Source organism: Diabrotica undecimpunctata, chromosome 1 (assembly GCF_040954645.1).
Source record: "Diabrotica undecimpunctata isolate CICGRU chromosome 1, icDiaUnde3, whole genome shotgun sequence".
In the NCBI taxonomy this organism is placed as follows: Eukaryota; Metazoa; Arthropoda; class Insecta; order Coleoptera; family Chrysomelidae; genus Diabrotica; species Diabrotica undecimpunctata.
In genome coordinates this window covers 124,045,581-124,065,781 of record NC_092803.1, presented here as the reverse complement: position 1 = coordinate 124,065,781, position 20,201 = coordinate 124,045,581, and the positions used below count along the sequence as shown (strand labels likewise).

The following is a 20,201-nucleotide window of genomic DNA, read 5'->3' as shown; positions in this document are numbered from 1 at the left end:
GGGGTGAAAAAAGATAAAATTTAGTGTGATTTTGAATTTTAAGTATCTCATTCAAAAAAACTTTTTGTTTATTTTAAGGGACTTTCGGCCCTCGGCAATAATGTCACCTTTCATTCTGCGTTTAAATTTTTTAAAAATATTTGTTAGTTTTCTCAGGATTTGAAAAAAATTAATACATTTAAAAAGCATTGGCCCTAAATTTTGCGCCTACGCACTTAACGCATCTAAACCGATTTTCGTAAACAATAACTATGATTGTTTAACAGTAGTTTCAAGTAAGAGAGTACCTACATAAACAAACATAATGTATATTATCGTTTATGTGTATATTTCTTGAAATGAAAGAAACTTACATTACACGTTATTATTAAATCGCGAATCGTCTAAATTCACATTTAAAAACGTAAGTTTTTCTACTTTACTTTTTGTTAACCGTGTTCTTTTTTATTTAAAATTGAACCAGATTTTGAACATGTGTCACATTTACAATACTTTATGAATATAGTGGTTAAGTTGGGATATACATGGCAATGGTTTTTCAACCATTGTAATGGACTCTCTATACAGGTGAACGTTTAGATGAGTCATGTCCAATTAATTGTTCAAAAATACACCATGGACTTAAGTCATCTTTATCTGTTTCCTTTTCTTGTACTGGTAGATTTTTAATAGTACAATCTTCTTTTTCTTTTTTTATACAAGTATCCAGCTTCTTAACTCTTTCTTTTGTTTTTTTACCTGCATTTTTATCAGAAAATCCCTGCACTTTAAATCGTGAATCCATAAATGTACATAATGACAATGTGCCACTCTGTTCTATCCCTCTAAATCCTTTTGCTAAACCTGATATTAGTAATTGTACTACGTCGGATACTATGGATCTAAGGTTACTGTTTGCTAAAATTTTATTGCAAGATTCTTGCAGGCAGCGTACCATAACAATCACTGAACTACCCTTCAAGTATTTTTGGCCACTCATTGTACTTGTTATTTCTTTAAAGAGCCGTAAAATTTGGGAAAGTTGAGAACAAATAATCCAGTCTTCATTATTTAGATTTGGTGCAAGTCTAAGTCTGTATTAACTAATACAAATGTGGAACGGATTGCCTCTTCTAACTCAGCCATTCTTTTTAACATGTAATAGGTGAAGTTCTACCTAGTTTCCACATCTTGGATTGGCCGTTTGGGAACTTTGTTATGTTGTAATTGATACTTTAAAAGCCTTTATAAAGATAAGGTACTTTTTTTGAAATGTGTTTTTTTAGAAAGTGAAATTTGAAATTAGTGAAATAATTTCACTAATTTTAAAAGCGATCTTTTCTGAATTATGGTTTCCAGAAAAATGGCAGCAGCCTAATAAAACCGTTTTGAATTCTAAATTTTCGGTTAAATATTGTCCTGTTAATGCGATGTAACTCTCAGTTACTCCATGTGTCCAGAGGTCAGTAGTAATACAGATATTTTCTACTTCTTTAACAACTTGTGATCTAAGTTTATTTGCTTAGTTTTGATATAACATTCCTGAAGTAATGAACCTGACGTAATGAACAAGTTTTTCTTGTTGGCGGTTTATATCCAGGAATCCACCCTGCAAACTTTTTAAAAGCTCGTTCTTCAACTATGGAAAATGGATGAAACGAGTCTTTGCATAGGTTTAGTAAATCCATATCTATTTGTTACTTTTATTCTGAACTAATATTTTTATTAATGGAAGTATCCATCACCTTTTGACGTTTGGGTGGCGGTGGCAGTATGTCAGTACTTGTAGTAGAAGTAGTCGAAACGGACAGAAATGCGCCAGGAGAAGTTTCAATCATTGCAATATTTAGAAAGCGGACCATAAAAGCTTCGTCTTCTACAAATGTGCATTTTTTAATAATAAAATTATTATTCTAATACTAGGTCAATAATTTTGACTAAGAAAAATAATTCATAATTGAATATTTACAATAAATAAATCCTTTGACGAACTATCAATAAAGATTTGAAATCGAAAATGCAGATCAATCGTAAATCGAAACTCATTCATTAACCAGAATACCTAGTTATAAAAAACAAAAGAAAGAGTTAAGAAGCTGGTTACTTCTATAAAAAAAGAAAAAGAAGATTGTACTAGTGAAAATCAACCAGTACAAGAACAAGAAACTGATAAAGATGACTAAGTCCATGGTGTATTTTTGATGAATTTATTGGACATGACTCATCTAAACATACACCTGAGATATAAGTCGACATGTATTTGTCTGATGATATTACCCACAAAAAATTTCGAACGGAGATTGGAACTGTCCATTACAGGGGTGGAAAAACCATCGCCATGTATTTCCTAACTTAACCACTATATTCATAAAATATTATAGTATTGTAACAAAATCTGTTCCTTGTAAACACATGTTCAAAATCTGGTTTAATTTTAAACAAAAGAAGAAACAACAAGAAAAGTGGAAAAACGTATGTTTTTAAATGTCAATTTAGACGATTCGCGATTTAATAATGTGCCATGTAAATGTAAGTACTATTTGTATTGTTTAATTTATTTTTTAAGTTATAATAAATATATCCTTCGTTAGTTTCTTTCAATATAATAGCCAATATGTTTTTTGTGTACTCGCTTATTTGAAACTACTGATAAACAATCAACTAGTTACAGTTTATGAAAAACGGTTCCGATAAAAATGTCAACGACCCACCCCTAGTTTCTTAGGATCGGAACCAGAGATATGTATATCCCAGATCGGAACTAATCGGAACTAATCGAAACTAATCGGAACTCATCATCTTACTACTGGGCAATGGGCAGCAATAAGAAATATGGAGGGGAGACCAAGGGGAAATATGATTGTTATCTTTGTGTATTCGCTGAAAATATGATTTTATATCTGTGTTAGATATCCTGTTAAATTTTACCATACCGACCATAAACTTTTACCTACACTGTATATATATATATATATATATATATATATATATATATATATATATATACATATATATATATATTAATCAAAAGCGTACTTATTTATTAAAAGCAATTTAAAAATAGATGGAATCACGAAATACAACAATGGAGACCATGGTTAGGAAATAGTGATGACATTAAGAATATCGGAGGTCACAACTGGAAGCAAAATCAAAAACACTGGACTGAGATTTGGGGGAGGCCTATTTACAAAGTTGGATTACTTAGGGCTGAAGAAGATTAAAAATAACACTTTTGCACATAAAACAAGGATTCTTAGCTGTTAATGGAACGGTTAAAAAGATAAGAATTTAGAATTTACCCGGAGTCTTCGGCTTCAGTTAAATTGGCATCATCGCAGTATACACAAACCTTTGACTTCTTGCTGTGCTTACAGCATACATACTTCAGGCATTTTGAACAAACTATGGTTGTTTTTGCCAACTTATGGGTCCTTTTTCTTCTAGATTTTGATTTTGTTAATTTACAATATGAATGGTATCGTACCTTTCCATGTTGGAATGGTGTTGAAAGTACAAAGTTTGCGCTCGAGTATATTTTTTATGGCATGCGCTACAAAATGAATTACATTTAAATTTGTAGCTCTTATTTTGATAAGCGCTAGCATTAAGACAAGTCCTAATTCTTGCAGAAACAAACGACGACGATTGCTCTTAGTTTCGTTTTAATTTAGAAAATTGAGAATAAATAGAGAGTATGCATTGATGGCTGCAATATCCAACAAAGTGAAAAAAACTGAGAGTGGTTATCTTCGTGTCGATTGCTTCGACGTGTATTTTCTCGTCATCTGGTCTAAAGTATTAACACGTCCCTTATTGTCATTATAAAAAAGATTGATATCTGATATATTTTTGTACCTGTCGCTTACAACATCATCAGAATGATTGGTTGTTAGAAAGAGAATAATCTTTGTAGGCTTCTGATGTGTTACATAAGAAAGAGGAATAACTGGTGACTTTCCGGAATTTGGATCTGAAAATGCAAACATATTTAAATATATTTTTTTCCATCTTCTGCAAGCTACACAGAAGTGTAATATCTGTCTGTCGTTACGTTACGTCTAGAGTTTCAAATCAGACATAGCAATCTTTTTTCTATTCTCTGTAGACCCCTAGATGCCGGTGTGTTGCCTTTTTATTTTCCTGCCTAAACCTCCATACGCAAATCGTAACAAGTTGCACAATCTGCAAGTATTCGTATAACAACGCCATACTTATAAGGCTTTTCCCTCATAAAAACTTTGAACGGCCCCGAAAAAAAGACTTTTCTACTCATTTCGTCTATTACGACGCTGGGCGAAGGGTGCAAACTTGTCTACCTGTTTGCTCTCAGCTCTGGTGATTTTATTGCCAAATCTTAAAATCTTTGTCACTTCTCGGAATCTGTTTCGACTAATAGGAGCAATATACGATGATCTGTCAAATTTTTTAGACCACATGTGACATGTCACAGTTTCCATCAATTGTGTCGAAACTCGAACTATCCTCAGTTGAATTTTCAATGTCGTTGTCTTCGTTAAAAACTTCAATATGGTCTTCGTTTTTACTCACGTCTAAGTCACTGTTGCCGAAAGTAAAAACCCGAACCTTAAAATCAGAGAAGTTTGCCATAACTTCTTCTAATTCTTTTTGCGGTAAATATTTATTATTTTCAGTTTTCTTTTTACATTCACACTATATACGAAAAATAATGCTTCAAACTGCGCTAAACCAATGACTAAATAAACGGTAATTACAACGAAACTGTTTATTCGTATTTACGACGTTGTCAGCCGTAAACCATTGAGCAGTCTAGGTCACTGTCAGTTCCATAATGGACCAAGGGGGTTATTTATAGTCCACCGTAAAGTTTTTATAAGTGTAAGAGGAAATGAAATAAACTATAAAAATGCTAATTTATTATGGCATCTAATAGCACAGTATGCCGACAACTACTAATTATTTGAGATTTAAGATTAGGAACAAAGATATTTAGAAAATCGTATGTAATGCAATATTGTGGATACTTTTTACTCACCCTTGATTAGGGTTAATTATAAATGTGCCGTATCGTCTGTCTAGGGGCACTGCAGTAACACTCCGGTGATGTCACGCTTTCCCATTTGTGGAGCGAGTTCCTGCCGAAATTAGTATCCACTCGATTTTTTGCGGTCTTTCTGCGATTTAATTCCATGCTGGTTATATTTTAGGTGAAGCCTTCAAACCAGGTTGGTTTACCAGGTTTAGTTGGTTACTTGTCTGTTGGTTCTAATCAAGACTGCAGTGTTTTATAGAGTTTAAGTTATTGTTTTGAAGTTGTTCAGCTGTGTGTTTGGGTGGCTTTCTTTATTTTAGTGTAGAACACCGTAGCTGTGGGAATTCTTCTCATATGGTAATTCTGGTTTGGCCTTAATCTTTTTAAATTCACTCCGTACAGCATCATTTCTGTGGAGATCGTGGGATACATAGCACCTATAACCAGTGGTTGAGTGTCGACTTAGTAGTACCAGAAATTACCCTTATCGTGTTATTCCGCTGCCTATCAATAAGTTTGATGGACAGCTATTAGTCCAAGCTGGAGCTTCGTATTAAGCCACAGAGAATACTAAGGCAATCGATGAAGTATGTAATGTTGTTACAGTGGCACTCCACGTAATACCACTAAGATTTTAGATTATATTATTGCAGGTTTTAGTTTTGGGGCCGGTATTTTCCCAAGTATTTGATGCGAGATATTAAGATCAAGTGGTATGCCTAAGTATTTTGTATACTTATTGTGTCTTTTGGCATTTTTAAGTTTTAAGGTTTATTTTAATTTGTCATTTTTTTATTGAGACAGAATTTCGCTGATTTAGTTTTGTTGGTATTCGGCCAGTTCTTCATTTCTTAAAATAATTGTATTTCAAGATCGTTATTAAGGACTTCTTCTGCATTGTAGAGGTGCTTGTCTTTGTTGGCCAGCGCTATGTCATCTGCGTAGCAAAATTTTTTGACTGTATGTGGAATATATGTATAAGGGTTGATCAGAAGAAGAGGCAGTACTAAGCTTTGTGTAAGCCTATTATTCATGAGTTTTGGTTTGCTTATCTCTCTGTTGAGAGCTACTAGGAGATTTCTGTTACTCAGCCGTGACATAAGTTGATTTAAGGTCCAGAAATATAGATTTTTTATTTAGTTTCTTTTAAAAACCAGCCTCTATATATGACGTTAATGTCAGTATTTGGACACAGCAACTATGGTCAGATCTAAAGCCTACCTGTTCTATTGGTAAATTTTCACTAATATTAGGTACCACTAATTTTGTTATGAACAAGTCGTTCAAGAAGTTTTTATGTGCAGTTAAAAAGTGCTTTTAGTTTGTAGTTGGCCTACTGGTTTTCCTGACTTTAGTAGATATATTATTTTTGATGTTTTGTACTCCCTAGGGAAGCGGTTGGCTATCAAGATGGTCCAGAAGAATGTATACAGCCAACTAATTGCATGTTTTTACTAGCATGGATGATTCTGGATTTATGCTGTCAAAATTTGGAGCTTTGCTCGGTTTTATGTCCTTTGTAGCAGTGGCAACCTCATCCGTAGTAAATGATATTGATAATTGTGAAAAAACTGGTGATCAGCTTATGTTGATCTCCCTCGATACGCATGTACTCAGTTTTTTCCATATTCACTTTCAAACCCCACTCTGTAAACTCTTCTAATAGTTATCGCATCATGTAACCAAGGTCTTTAGAGTACTGTGCGATGATGACCTGGTCATCCGCAAAGCGCAGAGTGTACAAAGTTAAGTCCATGAGTGGTATGCCCATTTATTTAAAATGGGCATATTGCCCATTTATTTTGGGGCCGGTATTCGTACATTTTTCCTTTCATTTGTTAAGTGCTGCTTCGAGGTATACTTTGAATAATTTTGGGGATATACAGCATCCTTGTCTTAGTCCTTTAGTCACTTTGAATCCCGGTGTTATCAGATTTCCTGTTTTAATTCTTGTTGTTTTTTGGCAGTACAACGTTTTTACCGCTTCAATCAATTCTATATTTATATTTGTTTTCCCCAGTGCCTCCCATAATTTATCAAGCGGGACACAATCATATGCTTTCCTAAGGTCTACGAACGTCAGGTATACTTCTTGGCCACGAGCAACTTTCTTTTTAATTACCTGAGTAATAGAGAAGACATGGTCTATTGTAAATCGATCTGCACGAAAATCAGCCTGTTCTTCGGTTTCTGTATCTTGGTATTCTTCTTCTATTCGATTTTTTATTATTTTCCCACTGGAATAAACTAACCACATAAAAAAATTAAAAAAACTACATAAGAAAACTCCTAAACTATTTCAAATGTACGCCGTTTAAAAAATTCCGCTTGTTTTTTAAAAAGAAAAGTTTTTCTCTCATAAAAAAATTCAAGAGTGAATATCTTTTTAAAAGAAATATTTTTGAACTCCTAATTTAAGGAGAAAGACCACACACCCTTTTTTGTTTCACATAAACAGTTATTACAAATAAAATTATCTTCTACCAAAACAGAATTTTAAGCTATGTTTTTCATTAATTGTTACATTGAATCTACTAACGAAAGAGACTTTAAAATTTTGGTTATGTACCAAATGACAAAAAAGGAATAATACTAACTGTCATATGTCACAATGAAATATCAAACTTTTTTAAATTATTAATTAATTATCAAGGTAAACTTTTAAATTTAAAAGAAAACTAAAATATGACAATAAGCTGACAATTTTTAGCTGAAAGTGATTGGCACGCAAGCAACTCTTAGTATACTACCAAAGAATGTTAAATTTATTTCGAAAAAATTTACACTACCGCTACTATAACCACTTTGCTTCACTTGCTGAATATTTATTTTCAAGTGTTAAGAAAAGTTGTTACCTTGGAATTGGATACAAACAAAAAACACTGTCTCACACAATTTTCACACGATCTGGATTCGACCCCTAGGAGACAAAATGGTCAAACATCGAATTAGATGTCAGGTTATACTGATGATAAAATATGTTTTCTTCAAACTCGGCTACCTACTTTCTTTAAAACCATCTTGGCCCACTTAGCCCTCAGAAACGCTGTTATCAAAATCCTTTGGCACGGAATACAGCAACAAACCGGTGATTATCTCACTTTACAAAGACTGCCAAATAGCATTTTGGGATTAAATCACCTCCTTTTAACCAAAACTCATGGAATTAAACGAAAATTTGCCGATTTTTTTAAAACTTTCTACCGAGAATCATGTTTTTCCGTTCAGACTCCAATCTGTTCTCTCCGCTTCTACCGACCTTCAACTGCCCACCCTGTAAACTTGTCTCCCGGTAATAGTTTTAATTTCGTAGTCGATCTCAATTTCCCCCTTTTGTGGGAACTTATTTAAATTAAAACGCGTTTAAATTGGGGTGGGTCGTACTCGACAATTACGTAGTTAATATTTTACCAGATCGCTGCACTTGGATAAACAACTTCAGGTCTATGTGACGTATTAGCAAGGAGTTTTTAAGTAAACAATCTTCAGATCGATCATTGTTAATTATCAGCCAGGGGTGTATCAAATAAATTCTTTTAATGTTTAAAGATTCGATATATAAAGGAAAAAGATCATGCTACAACTTATTACAATAAAAAAATAAAATGAATAAATCTAATTTACACTTAGAACTTAGATAGCGATGACAGCAATTACAATTGTGTATGCGATGATTTACAATTCTGCAAAAAAACATGTTTTTATTTTCTCATTCCAAAAAACTTTTGTTAGTATTTTATTTTGTCAACAAATAGGTATCACAACACTTCAAAAGTCCACAGAAATTTAAATTTTTGTTGAATTTGTACTACTCATCTTCATTAAAGAAATAAACAAAATCTTATCATTTTAGACTACCCTTTGAGCACAGCGTATCTATTATTTATGTCGATAATTTTATATTTAATCCGAAACGGTAAAAAATTTATTGAATAAACTGTAATGACATTGTGCGGTTAAACTGTACAAATTTACAGCCAGTGGAAGTTTTTAATATTTCCGAAATATGTTTTGATATATACCCATAGATCTAATTAACTAACTATGCCCCTTGTTCCAGATGTGCCAGAGACGCGTCTAACCGGCATCCCCACGACTGACGTCGAAGACCTCAAGGATTCGATTACAATCAGATGCGAGGTCACCGCCAATCCAAGAGCGTCGGTCGTGTGGCGGCGCGAGGGTCAGAATCAACCGGCGAGTTTGCAGGAACTTTTGCAATTTACTCCTGCTATTAGACAACATTCCGGCCTTTATACATGCCATGCACGTAACAAAGCCGGAGATTCGCAACCTATCAGGGTTCATGTCGACGTTAAATGTAAGTAGACCCTTTATAAAAAAACAATCAAACCAAGTACTACTAATAGATTGCAAAGAAAAAATTCAGTAAGAAAAAATATAACTATTGATATATTGACGGCGCCTGTCATTTTTTGCTATATTCTTAAAAAACGTATTTAATAGGTACCGACAAAAGCTCGGGCTCCCATTATCTGATCAGTATCTTTCATTTGAGATTCTGGAATCTACTACATGAATCTATTTTCTTGTGGCATTTTAAATTAATTACTATTTAAATGGGAATAAACCACAATTAAAGGTTAAAATACGTTTATTGACGTTTCAATTTCCACTTCGGAAATCGTTCGAGAACGATTTCCGAAGTGGAAATTGAAACGTCAATAAACGTATTTTAACCTTTAATTGTGGCTTATTCCCATTTAAATAGTAACTACTACATGAAAGAATATGGAAAATGGTAGTTCAATTTATTCTAAAAATTTATTAACAACCAACAGGTTTAGTGACGGGTTCTGTATTATCATCTTATTTTTACTTGGAATTTTCTTATACAGTTTAGAACAAAAATTTGTGAATAACAATAACAAAATAGTTTTTTGGCCGAGATATTATGTTGATGATCGCTTAGCTCTCATATAGGCTACCCAAGATAATGCCTTACTAGAATTTGAATGATCTTCCATCCTAACTCCATCCAAAATTCCTCTTACCCCCTGAACCAGAATCTGACAATAAGTTAAACTTCTTGGCTATTACTATTCTCGTAAAACAGATTCTTTAGAGTACTGTAGAGTACTGTAATTTGTAATATTTACAGAAAACCTACTCAAACAAATTATGTTATGCATGAAACTTCTAATCTTCTTTTAATAATGGTTATGATCCTAACATCATCCATAAGCTTCTAAATAGAGCAAAACTTTAACTTAGTAAAAAAATTAGCTTATTCATCAAAAAGCTAGTTTCAACCAAATTTCACAAATAATATCAGGTTTTCTCATTTAATTATATCAGAAACATTTCTAAGAAAATATCATAACTTTTTGCTTCTACAATTCTTCTTCTTCTTGCAGTGCCTATCCGTTTAGGATATTGGCGGCCATCATGGCAATCTGTATTTTGCAAACTGCGGCTCTTAACAGATTTGTGGTTGTTGTGTTGCACCACGTTCGTAGATTTTTCAGCCAGGAAATTCTTCGCCTTCCTGGTCCTCGTTTAATTCTACTTTTCCTTGAAGAATTAATTGCACCAACCCATATCTTTCGCTGTTCCTCATGATGTGATCGAGGTATTCAATTTTGACTATTTTTATTGTGGTTAACAACTCTTTTCCTTTTTGAATTTTTATTAAAACTTTCTGGTTAGTAACGTGGTTCGTCTAGGATATCTTCAGGATTCTACGATAAAGCAACGTTTCAAAAACCTCAATTTTTTTACAGGTAGCGTCTGTGAGAGTCCACTACTCAACTCCGTACAAATCTATAGGAAAGATATAATATTGTAGTAACATGATTTTTATTAATCCTGATAAATCGTGAATAGCTTAGCCTTTTTTGAAATGCAGATCTTGCCTTTTCTATCCCAGATTTTATTTCTAGGGAATGGTCTCAATTTTCATTGACGTTGGTACCAAGGTAGGAGTATCTTTCTACTCTCTACTGGTTGACCATTCACACTGATTCTTTCAGTTTGCTGTTCCTGTTTAGAGATCATCATACATTTTGTTTTCTTAATGTTCAGTAAAAGTCCATATCTCTGACTCACTTCTGTGATTCTATTCATTAGTTCCTGGAGGGCTCCATAACTGTCAGCGAATACTACCGTATAATCTGCGTATCTGATGTTATTGATACATTCTCCGTCAATTCAAATTCTGGCTTTAATATCTTCTACTGTTTCTTGAAATATTTGCTCAGAGTATACGTTAAACAACAAGGATGATAGTATTAATCCCTGTCGGACCCCACGTTTTATTTTGATATCGTCGGATTCTCCTGCCTCTGTACAGATAGGCGATGTTTGATTCCAGTAACGATTGCTAATAATTTGTAGACCACAGGAGTTTATTCCAATATTTTTTAATATATCTCCATCAGCTTGTCGTGTTTTACTGTATCAAATGCTTTATGATAATCAATAAAGCATGCATAAATATTGCAATTCACATCTCTACATCGTTGAAATACCACATTAAGCTGATGGTTCGAAAATAATTGCAGGGCACGGATTTTGTTTTCTTTAGTAGAGTCAGCAATGATCTTGGTATTACTCCGTTTAAATATATGTCATTGACTATTTTTGTTAGTCGTTGAGTACCGTCGGTGTTAAATAGCTTTATGAGTTCAACATAAGCATTATCAAGTCCAGTAGCTTTACCATCGTTTAGTTGTGATATTGCTTTTTCCACTTAATCTGATGTGATTGGTAAGTGGTCATTACATATGTAGGACGGAGGTTGTTTGGACCTATTATCATCAGAGTTCTTGTATGTATTTGGCCCATATGCATATTTCTTGATTTTTATCTGTGATGTTTTCCTGTTGATCTTGCAGTTTGCTAGCTATGTTGTATTTTTAAAGACCAGCTGCTTGTATTGCCTTTTAAGGCATATTAAATTTATCGTGTTTTTGTTCCAACAACTTTATCCCTTCACACTGTGTTTTTAAATAATTTTCTTTGGCCTTTCATATTTTGGTCTCTGAATATTTTTGTACATTCTTTAATTTTCTTCTTTCTTCCATGAGTTGCAGTATATTGTGATTCATTTAACTTTTCCTTTTATCTTTATTTTCTATTAGATGTTTTTCTGTGATCTTGTTAAAGCTTTCACATATATTCTGGAGTGATTCTTCTAGATCATATGTTTGCTCCATGTTGCTTAGCTTTTCTAAATGAATCTGTGCGACTGTGTCCTTTGTTTCATTACTATTCTTTTTTGTAACCATTCTTAAATCTAAACCTAAATTTACCAATAACAGGAATATGATATGACGATACGTCAGCACCGAAATAACCTTTAACTGATAGGCATCCATTACGGAATCTCTTGTGCACCATTATATAATCAATTTGATTCCTTATTATGTTTCCTGGTTGATCTTGCGGAGATACCAACCTCTTGGTGGTAGTTTGAAGAACGTATTTAGTATTGCAAATTTTTCTGCTTTTACAAATAGTTTAAATCTTTCTTCCCTTTTATTTCTCTTCTCTAGACCAAAATCACCAATTAATTCACCGCTGTTCCCAAAATTGGAAAAGCTTTCCCTTCTACAATTGAGGACATCTTTCAAGTCACGTAACACTTTAAGTTCCTTTCTAATTAAAACCAAAGATAGAATGATCACCCTTGACAAGAATGGTATTTATAAATTGAGACGTTGTCGAATATTTCGATATTCGAAAGTTGTCTACTAGAATCACAGAACATTTGAACAGACCAAACTATTCACGTTTTGGTCACTATTTACTGTCCACTAAACATAATTTTAATATTAATACTGCTTCATCATCTATTTTAGATGACATTAGTGGAAAGAAAAACTACTTGGAGTTGGATTTATTAGAAGATTTGGAAAGTGCAAAGGAAACAAATGAAATGATCTCACTGTCTTAATACTTAAATTAATTGAAAGTGTACTAAATTTAAATGATTTTAAAAATTTTTATTGCAGCTTCACCTCCTAAGGGACCCAGCTCGACTGTTTAGACTTCCTACATTGAATATATTTATTAAGACAGCGTTTCTCAACATTCTACCATTTGCGACCTAATTTTTTATAATTATTTTCACCGCGCTCTCTCTCTCGTACAATAACAATATATATATATATATATATATATATATATATATATATATATATATATATATATATATATATATATATATATATATATATATGCAATGTATCTTAAGTATTTTGCCTCCAAACCTATAGTAAAACCTTGATTACCAAATTACCGAGAATCAGTAAATTTATATGGCAAGTCCGATCCAAGAACCGATGTCTCTCTCCGTAATAAGTTCCGAGTTATTTCGAACGTTCTCGACCTTCTGCATCTCCTCAGTTCTGACCAGTCTTAGTCGAGTCAGTCCTTCTGTACCTGTTAAATTTATTATAAATGTGTATGTTGTAGTTTGCAGTGTATGTTAATTGCAGTTTACGGTATTAAAATATCCCAAGCAGTAAATATAAATTTATACAAAATTATGGAAAATTTTTTAACTTGGCATAAGCGAGCATTCGATACTAAGTAGTGAAGCACCAATAAGTGCACAGGCAATTGTGGTTACAAAAATAAAATCAAGAAAATATTCTTAAGAATACTTAAATTTTGGGTTTACTTTTACTGAAGAAAATGAAGAAGAAAGGCTTCTGTATATCATTAGCTTAAAAATTTTAGCAGCCGACAGCCTGAAACCTAATAAACTTAAACGACATTTGGAAACGCGTCATAATGAGTATATTAAGAAACCCCGAGAATTCGTCAAGTTAAAGTTAAAATAACATGAAAAGCAAAAACTATTTAAAAAAAAAGTGACTGTTAATGAAAAAGCTTTACTTGGCTCTTATAAAGTCTCATATCAAATAGCCAGATGTAAAAAAGCCTCACACTATCGGCGAAGAGCTTATTTTGCCAGCTGCAATTAAAATTGTAAAAATTATGTTTGGAGATAATTTTACCAAAAAATTGGAGTCTATAACTCTATCAAATGATACTGTTGCCGTCGAATCGTTGATATAACTGAAGATGTATAGGATCAACTACTCGGGAAATTGAACTAGAAGTTATTTTCGATTCAGCTTGATGAGGCAACAGATATCAATAAAGATGATCATTTTATTGCCTACGTTAGATTTTTGATGGCGTATCAGTAGTAGAAGAACTTCTGCAAACCAATAGAACTGAAATCAGCATCGCTCGCATTATTTGCTATCTGTAATAATTATATAAACAAAGCCAAAATACAGTAAAAGAACTACATAGGAATATGCACCGATGGTGCTCGTGCTATGTCCGGAAAATTTTAAAGTCATGCTTGTGAAACAAAAGTCTTCAGTGTGTATATGGACATACTGTATGATCCAAAGAAAAGCTCTGGCTTTCAAAGAAATGTCTTCTGGTCTAAATATTATCCTAACTACAGTTTTAACAGTAGTTAATTACATAAAAATGAGACCTTTGAAAACTAGAATCTTTTCTGTACTTTGTAAAGACATGGGTGCAGTACATTCAGCATTATTATTTTATTGTGAGATAAGATGGTTATCACGTGGTTAATTTTTACAACGTGATTTTGATGAAAATAGACCGGTAGCTGAGATGGTTTATTCTTGACGAAATTGAACTACTTGGTTGACATATTCGTGAAACGACGTAAATATGTTGAATCTTCAGCTTTAAGGAGACAATACATATATATTGGAAACGAGTTTTAAAGTTAATGCTTTTTGTAGAAAATTGGAAATATGGAGAAGAAATTTAAATCAAAAAATCCTAGAAATGTTTGCAAATGTGGACGAATGTATTAAAACTTTTTTGCACACACAAAATTTTAAAAGATCTTTTTTTGCCGACGACAAATTAATACTTACTTACGAGTAAGGTAGGAATCCGTTTCAAATTACACCCGAAGGGCTCTCTATCTATCTAATCACATCATTAGGAGTTTTATTAATTTAATACTTTAATTAATATTAGCATTTCAGTCATCAATAACTTGCTAAACAAGCTTGTTCGTGATTAATTGATCTATAGTTGGCGTCAATTACACTTTCCGTATCTTTTCGTAATTTAGATATACCATTTCCACAGTTGTATATTTTAATATCTACCACTGTTGGTCAGTTGGTCTTGAATAATGCTTTGACATTTTCAATTTTATGGTTTTCCCATTTACAGTCGGTTTGACTGAACCAGTGGTATTATACTCCAGTTTACACATTTTGTTTTCAACTTTGATTTTTAATTCTAAGTATTTCAATATCACATTTCAATTTCTTCTTTTCCACATTATTAATGGTGCTGCGTAGACTTTTTTAGTGTAGACAACCAACCACTCTCTAACCGATTGTTTAGTTTAGTGTTTTATTTTTGTTGCCCAGGTTTCACATTCATAGAAGAAAGTGGACAAGACGTAGCACTTCAATACTCTTAGACGTGAGGTCAATGACAGACTTCTACTGCACAATACAGAACTCCAGTTAATAAAGCTTTTTCGTGCAGTTTCTATTCTAGTCGAAATTTCCTCGTCATTTTTAACCGTGCAGTCAATCTAGCTACCCAGATATCTAAAGTGTTTTACCCTTTCCAGGATTTTATTATTAATTTTAGTTTAGTAATTTATTAACAATTTCACCACCGATTGTAACACCTTCGCGACAGTTATTTAACGCTATCTCAAAACCTTGTTAAGAGTAGACATTAAACAACATCGGTGACATAACACAACTCTGTCTGATACCACGCTTAATAGAAACTTTAGCTGAAACATCTTGATCCATCTTATTAGAAGCGGTTTAATTGTAGTATAGATTTTTAAACAATCTTATTTCATACGTATCCAGACCAACTGATTCCAAGCATTGAAATAATAGCGTATAGGGTACTCTATTAAAGGCTTTTTCGAAATCTAAAAAACATACGATATATTTTTCCTAAACTCAATACTCTTTTGTATGAGTATTCGCATGCAAAAAAGAGCCTCCCGAGAAACCATACCGTTTCGGAAACCAAAATTCTCATCACCAGTTATCCCCTTACAAAGGTTATATATGCGACAATGTAATACTTTCATAAAAATTTTGAGCTAAATGATATGTCCTCTACATAATAATAAACTAATTCTATTTTTAAATTCTATTGGTTCAAAATGAATATGTTATAGGTACTACCAATAATCTTATACATCTACTACATATTACTAGAAAAAAAGGAGTTAGCACTAAATATATATAATAATAATTTTCCATAAAACTTATACAGGTGAATTGTACCTACTGGTATGGGATTTCTTGCTAACAAGTGCTTCGTATTAGTGGCGCGAAACTTAAATACTTATATTTAAGTATGCCGCACTGAACGAGTTAATTTATATTTTAAAGAAAGAACTATGCATGTAATATACTTTCAATAAAAACATATTTAAGATTTTAATGGTATATACTGTATATTACTCAAAGATAATTAATAAAATGTGATCCTTGAATCTATTGAAAACGGATATAATAACTACGAACTATATAATTATTTAAACATCTTTTTTCTGGGTGAAACTACTCAAACTTTTCATTTAGATTCTGTTCGTCGTGGTAATGAAAATGGCGAGCTTTTGATAAAAAAGATCGACTTCCTCTTCATATCCTTGTTGCCCGACGGCGTCTCTATGGTTCTGATAAAGCGTGATGGAGATTGCTTCCAACGGGATCGAATAACTGTCATAGCAGAAGCATTTAAAATTTCGTTCGAAGTAGGATAGCAGGATTTATATGTATATTGGCGTGGAACATTTTACGGTTATCTTTCAGAACAGTAGCTCAAAATTTATCTGCTTTGTGTATTGGAGTGACTTTATTTTAAGAATATTTTAGTTTTTCCAAAAACATTGTACGAACTAACTATTTCAGAAAAATCTTTTCCAGTTCTTTTGATCTAAAGATTCATATACATATTTATAAAAAATATGTAAACATTTACCTTTTTAGGTATTTATTGTTGGATAGTGTTATGCATCTAGCAGTATGAAGATAATAATTTATATGCGGTGATGTTTTGATGTTAATTTATACAGATTGAACGAATTTAAAACGGAACATACAATTTAATATATGTCTGTTTGAACTGCATTTGAAATAGTGGACCAATATAAAACTTGGACAAAAATAAATCCATACCCGGTGATAGACATTGTATAAAATATCGTTCAACTATCTGTCTCCTTTAAAGGAAAGAGGAGCTTGCCTAATAGTCGGAGAGATAGAGCCGAAATTTTGAACTGATCAGTAATATGACATTTCTCTATTGGAATATATTCATTGTAACTGGGTTAAGACTTTGTCTTACAGGCGGACGCCCCTCGTGGTACAGGGGGTGGCTATACAGGGATGAAGTTGTAATTTTTTTCGGAAAAATTAACGATCGATAATATGGCTGAAAATTTGCCCAGAGTAAGATCTTGGTATAACTAGACGAAATCCCAAAGGACGGACGCGAGAGTGGATACATAAGGGGTGGCGGACAGGGATGAAATTACATTTTTTTGGGAAAAAATTAACGATAAGTAATATGTCCGCCATTTTCATGGCTCATTATTTAGCCCCTAAAAACTCTAAATCCAAAAAAGCGGACAGCTGGGTTGGTACAGAGAGCCATAAAACGGGGTCAAATGTACCACTTGCCTGCGCATTTTAGATCTCGGTAACAATTTTCAAACTGATTTTATTACGATATTTTTATACCGATTGATTTGAAAATTTGTATGCTCACTTCTGTTACTATTCTAAAAAGCGCCAAGTAGAGTTTTCCTCAAAATTTTCCAAAAAAATTTCCGTAAATGAAAATTTTCGTAATTTTTTGAGGTAAAATCTAATTTGTAGAATCCTTTCGATTTTCTGTCAGTTATACCATGAATTTTTCCAAAAATTTTCAAACGATTTTTCCGATAAGAAAAAAAAATTTAGAAAAACTTTAAAAATTTCGTCATTTTTCTCACTCTCACTGATGTCATCACATTCATCATCTTCCTCACTTTCACTTTCAATAATATCACATTCATTATCTGCTTCATTTTCAATCACTACTTCTCGAATTGATTCTGGCATCTGAGGTCCACTAAACCATTTGAATTTATATGTTTCATCTTCAAACTCCCAACCATGTTCTTCAACAATCAATTCTGTTGGTACTTTTTTATGAGCATTTGTCCAAATATTTGAAATATAATGGGCTCGCAGTAGATGTTGGTGTAATTCATCTTGACATGGTGGTAAGCTTGAAGCATCGAAATTGTTTAGTTTTTTTTTTTTTTAAAGGCTCGTTCATATCATGCAACTTATACTGCCGGTTAAATAGTGAAAATCTAACATCGTTTACTTTTCTTTTTGGAATTGTTCTCGTCAGTCCTGTTTCATATAAGTGACATATGAAAGTTTCTAAGGTTTCAAAAACTTCATTACAATCGAAGTCAGTTTCACCAAGTTGGATAAAAGCATCTTGATACTTATTACATTTAGCGCATGCGTCTAGAATTACTGATCTAAATGGAACGCGCATCATTATTATTTTAATATTTTAAAATAATAATGATGCAAAATTAATGTCCAAACAGAATTTGTAAAATTATAATTAACTAATGAAAAAAAAATCAATCAATTTGAAAGTTAAACAAAATATTGAAAATATCTAAGTACAAAGTAAATTTCAAAACTTAAAAAATTAATAATTCCACTAATAAATTGATTTTTATTAATAATTATTTGTAAAATGTTAAAGGAATTCTACAAATTAAATTTTACCTATTGATAAATAGAAATAATATATTTTGTATTTGATTATTAATGTAATAAATCAAATTTTTCTTATATCTGAACAACTATTATTTATGCAATATGAATTTAAAAACCTTTTTATTGTAATAAAAAATAAGTAAAATTACTATTTGTTATACCAAAAATATTTAACATTATAAAATTACTTTAATTTAATAAAATATCAAATATCAAACATTTATTCAATTAAAAATTAATTCATAAAATATTTATATTTAAGAAAAAAATGTGATTTGTAAAGTAAATATGACTTTAGTTTGAAAAATAAACATTATCATAATATCATTTTAAAACTACAAAATATTCTATAAAAGATTCAGACGATGACGTAGAGTTTTATCAAATGTTTTAGAAAAGTTTTTCTAATTTTTTTTTCTTATCGTAAAAATCGTTTGAAAATTTTTGGAAAAAAATCATGGTATAACTTACAGAAAATCGAAAGGATTCTATAAATTTGATTTTACCTCAAAAAATTACGAAAATTTTCATTTACGGAAATTTTTTTGGAAAATTTTGAGGAAAACTCTACTTGACGCTTCTCAGAATAGTAACAGAAGTGAGCATACAAATTTTCAAATCAATCGGTATAAAAATATCATAATAAAATCAGTTTGAAAATTGTTACCGAGACCTAAAATGCGCAGGCAAGTGGTACATTTGACCCCGTTTTATGGCTCTCTGTACCAACCCAGCTGTCCGCCCTTTTGGATTTAGAGTTTTTAGGGACTAAATAATGAGCCATGAAAATGGCGGACATATTACTTATCGTTAATTTTTCTCCAAAAAATTGCAATTTCACCCCTGTCCGCCACCCCTTATGTATCCACTCTCGCGTCCGCCCTTTGGGATTTCGTCTGGTTATACCAAGATCTTACTCTGGGCAAATTTTCAGCCATATTATCGATCGTAAATTTTTCTGAAAAAAATTACAACTTCATCCCTGTATAGCCACCCCCTGTACCACGAGGGGCGTCCGCCTGTAAGGCAAAGTTAACCCAGTTACAATGAATATATTCCAATAGAGAAATGTCATATTACTGATCAGTTCAAAATTTCGGCTCTATCTCTTGGACTATAAGGAAGCGATAAGTGGTTTGACAGCATAATAACTGCTTGTGTAGTCTAGTTTTCACAGTGATTCTAGGCAACCTATTTGGGTGGAGTTTTGACTTGTTCTTGAATGAATTCAGAATCCAGCAGCCCGCTGAAGTATTGGATTTTTATAATATAATTATTTGACAACCTTTTGTTGGCCAACCACCTAGAGCGGAGTTGAGCCGAAATACATTGATTTCGTATGTTCCGTTTTAAATTCGTTCAATCTGTATGTACCAATGCGTGCATGACGTTAGAGCATA

General features: G+C 32.4%; 1 protein-coding gene across 1 annotated transcript in view; it reads left to right on the top strand.

The window, feature by feature from the left end:
• LOC140431542 (kin of IRRE-like protein 2) overlaps positions 1-20,201 on the top strand; it is a 1,293,538-nt gene that overhangs the window by 881,533 nt on the left and 391,804 nt on the right. Inside the window, exon 5 of the mRNA XM_072519445.1 lies at positions 9,054-9,314. Coding sequence (XP_072375546.1) covers positions 9,054-9,314 — 261 coding nt within the window. The remainder of the gene's footprint in view (positions 1-9,053; positions 9,315-20,201) is intronic.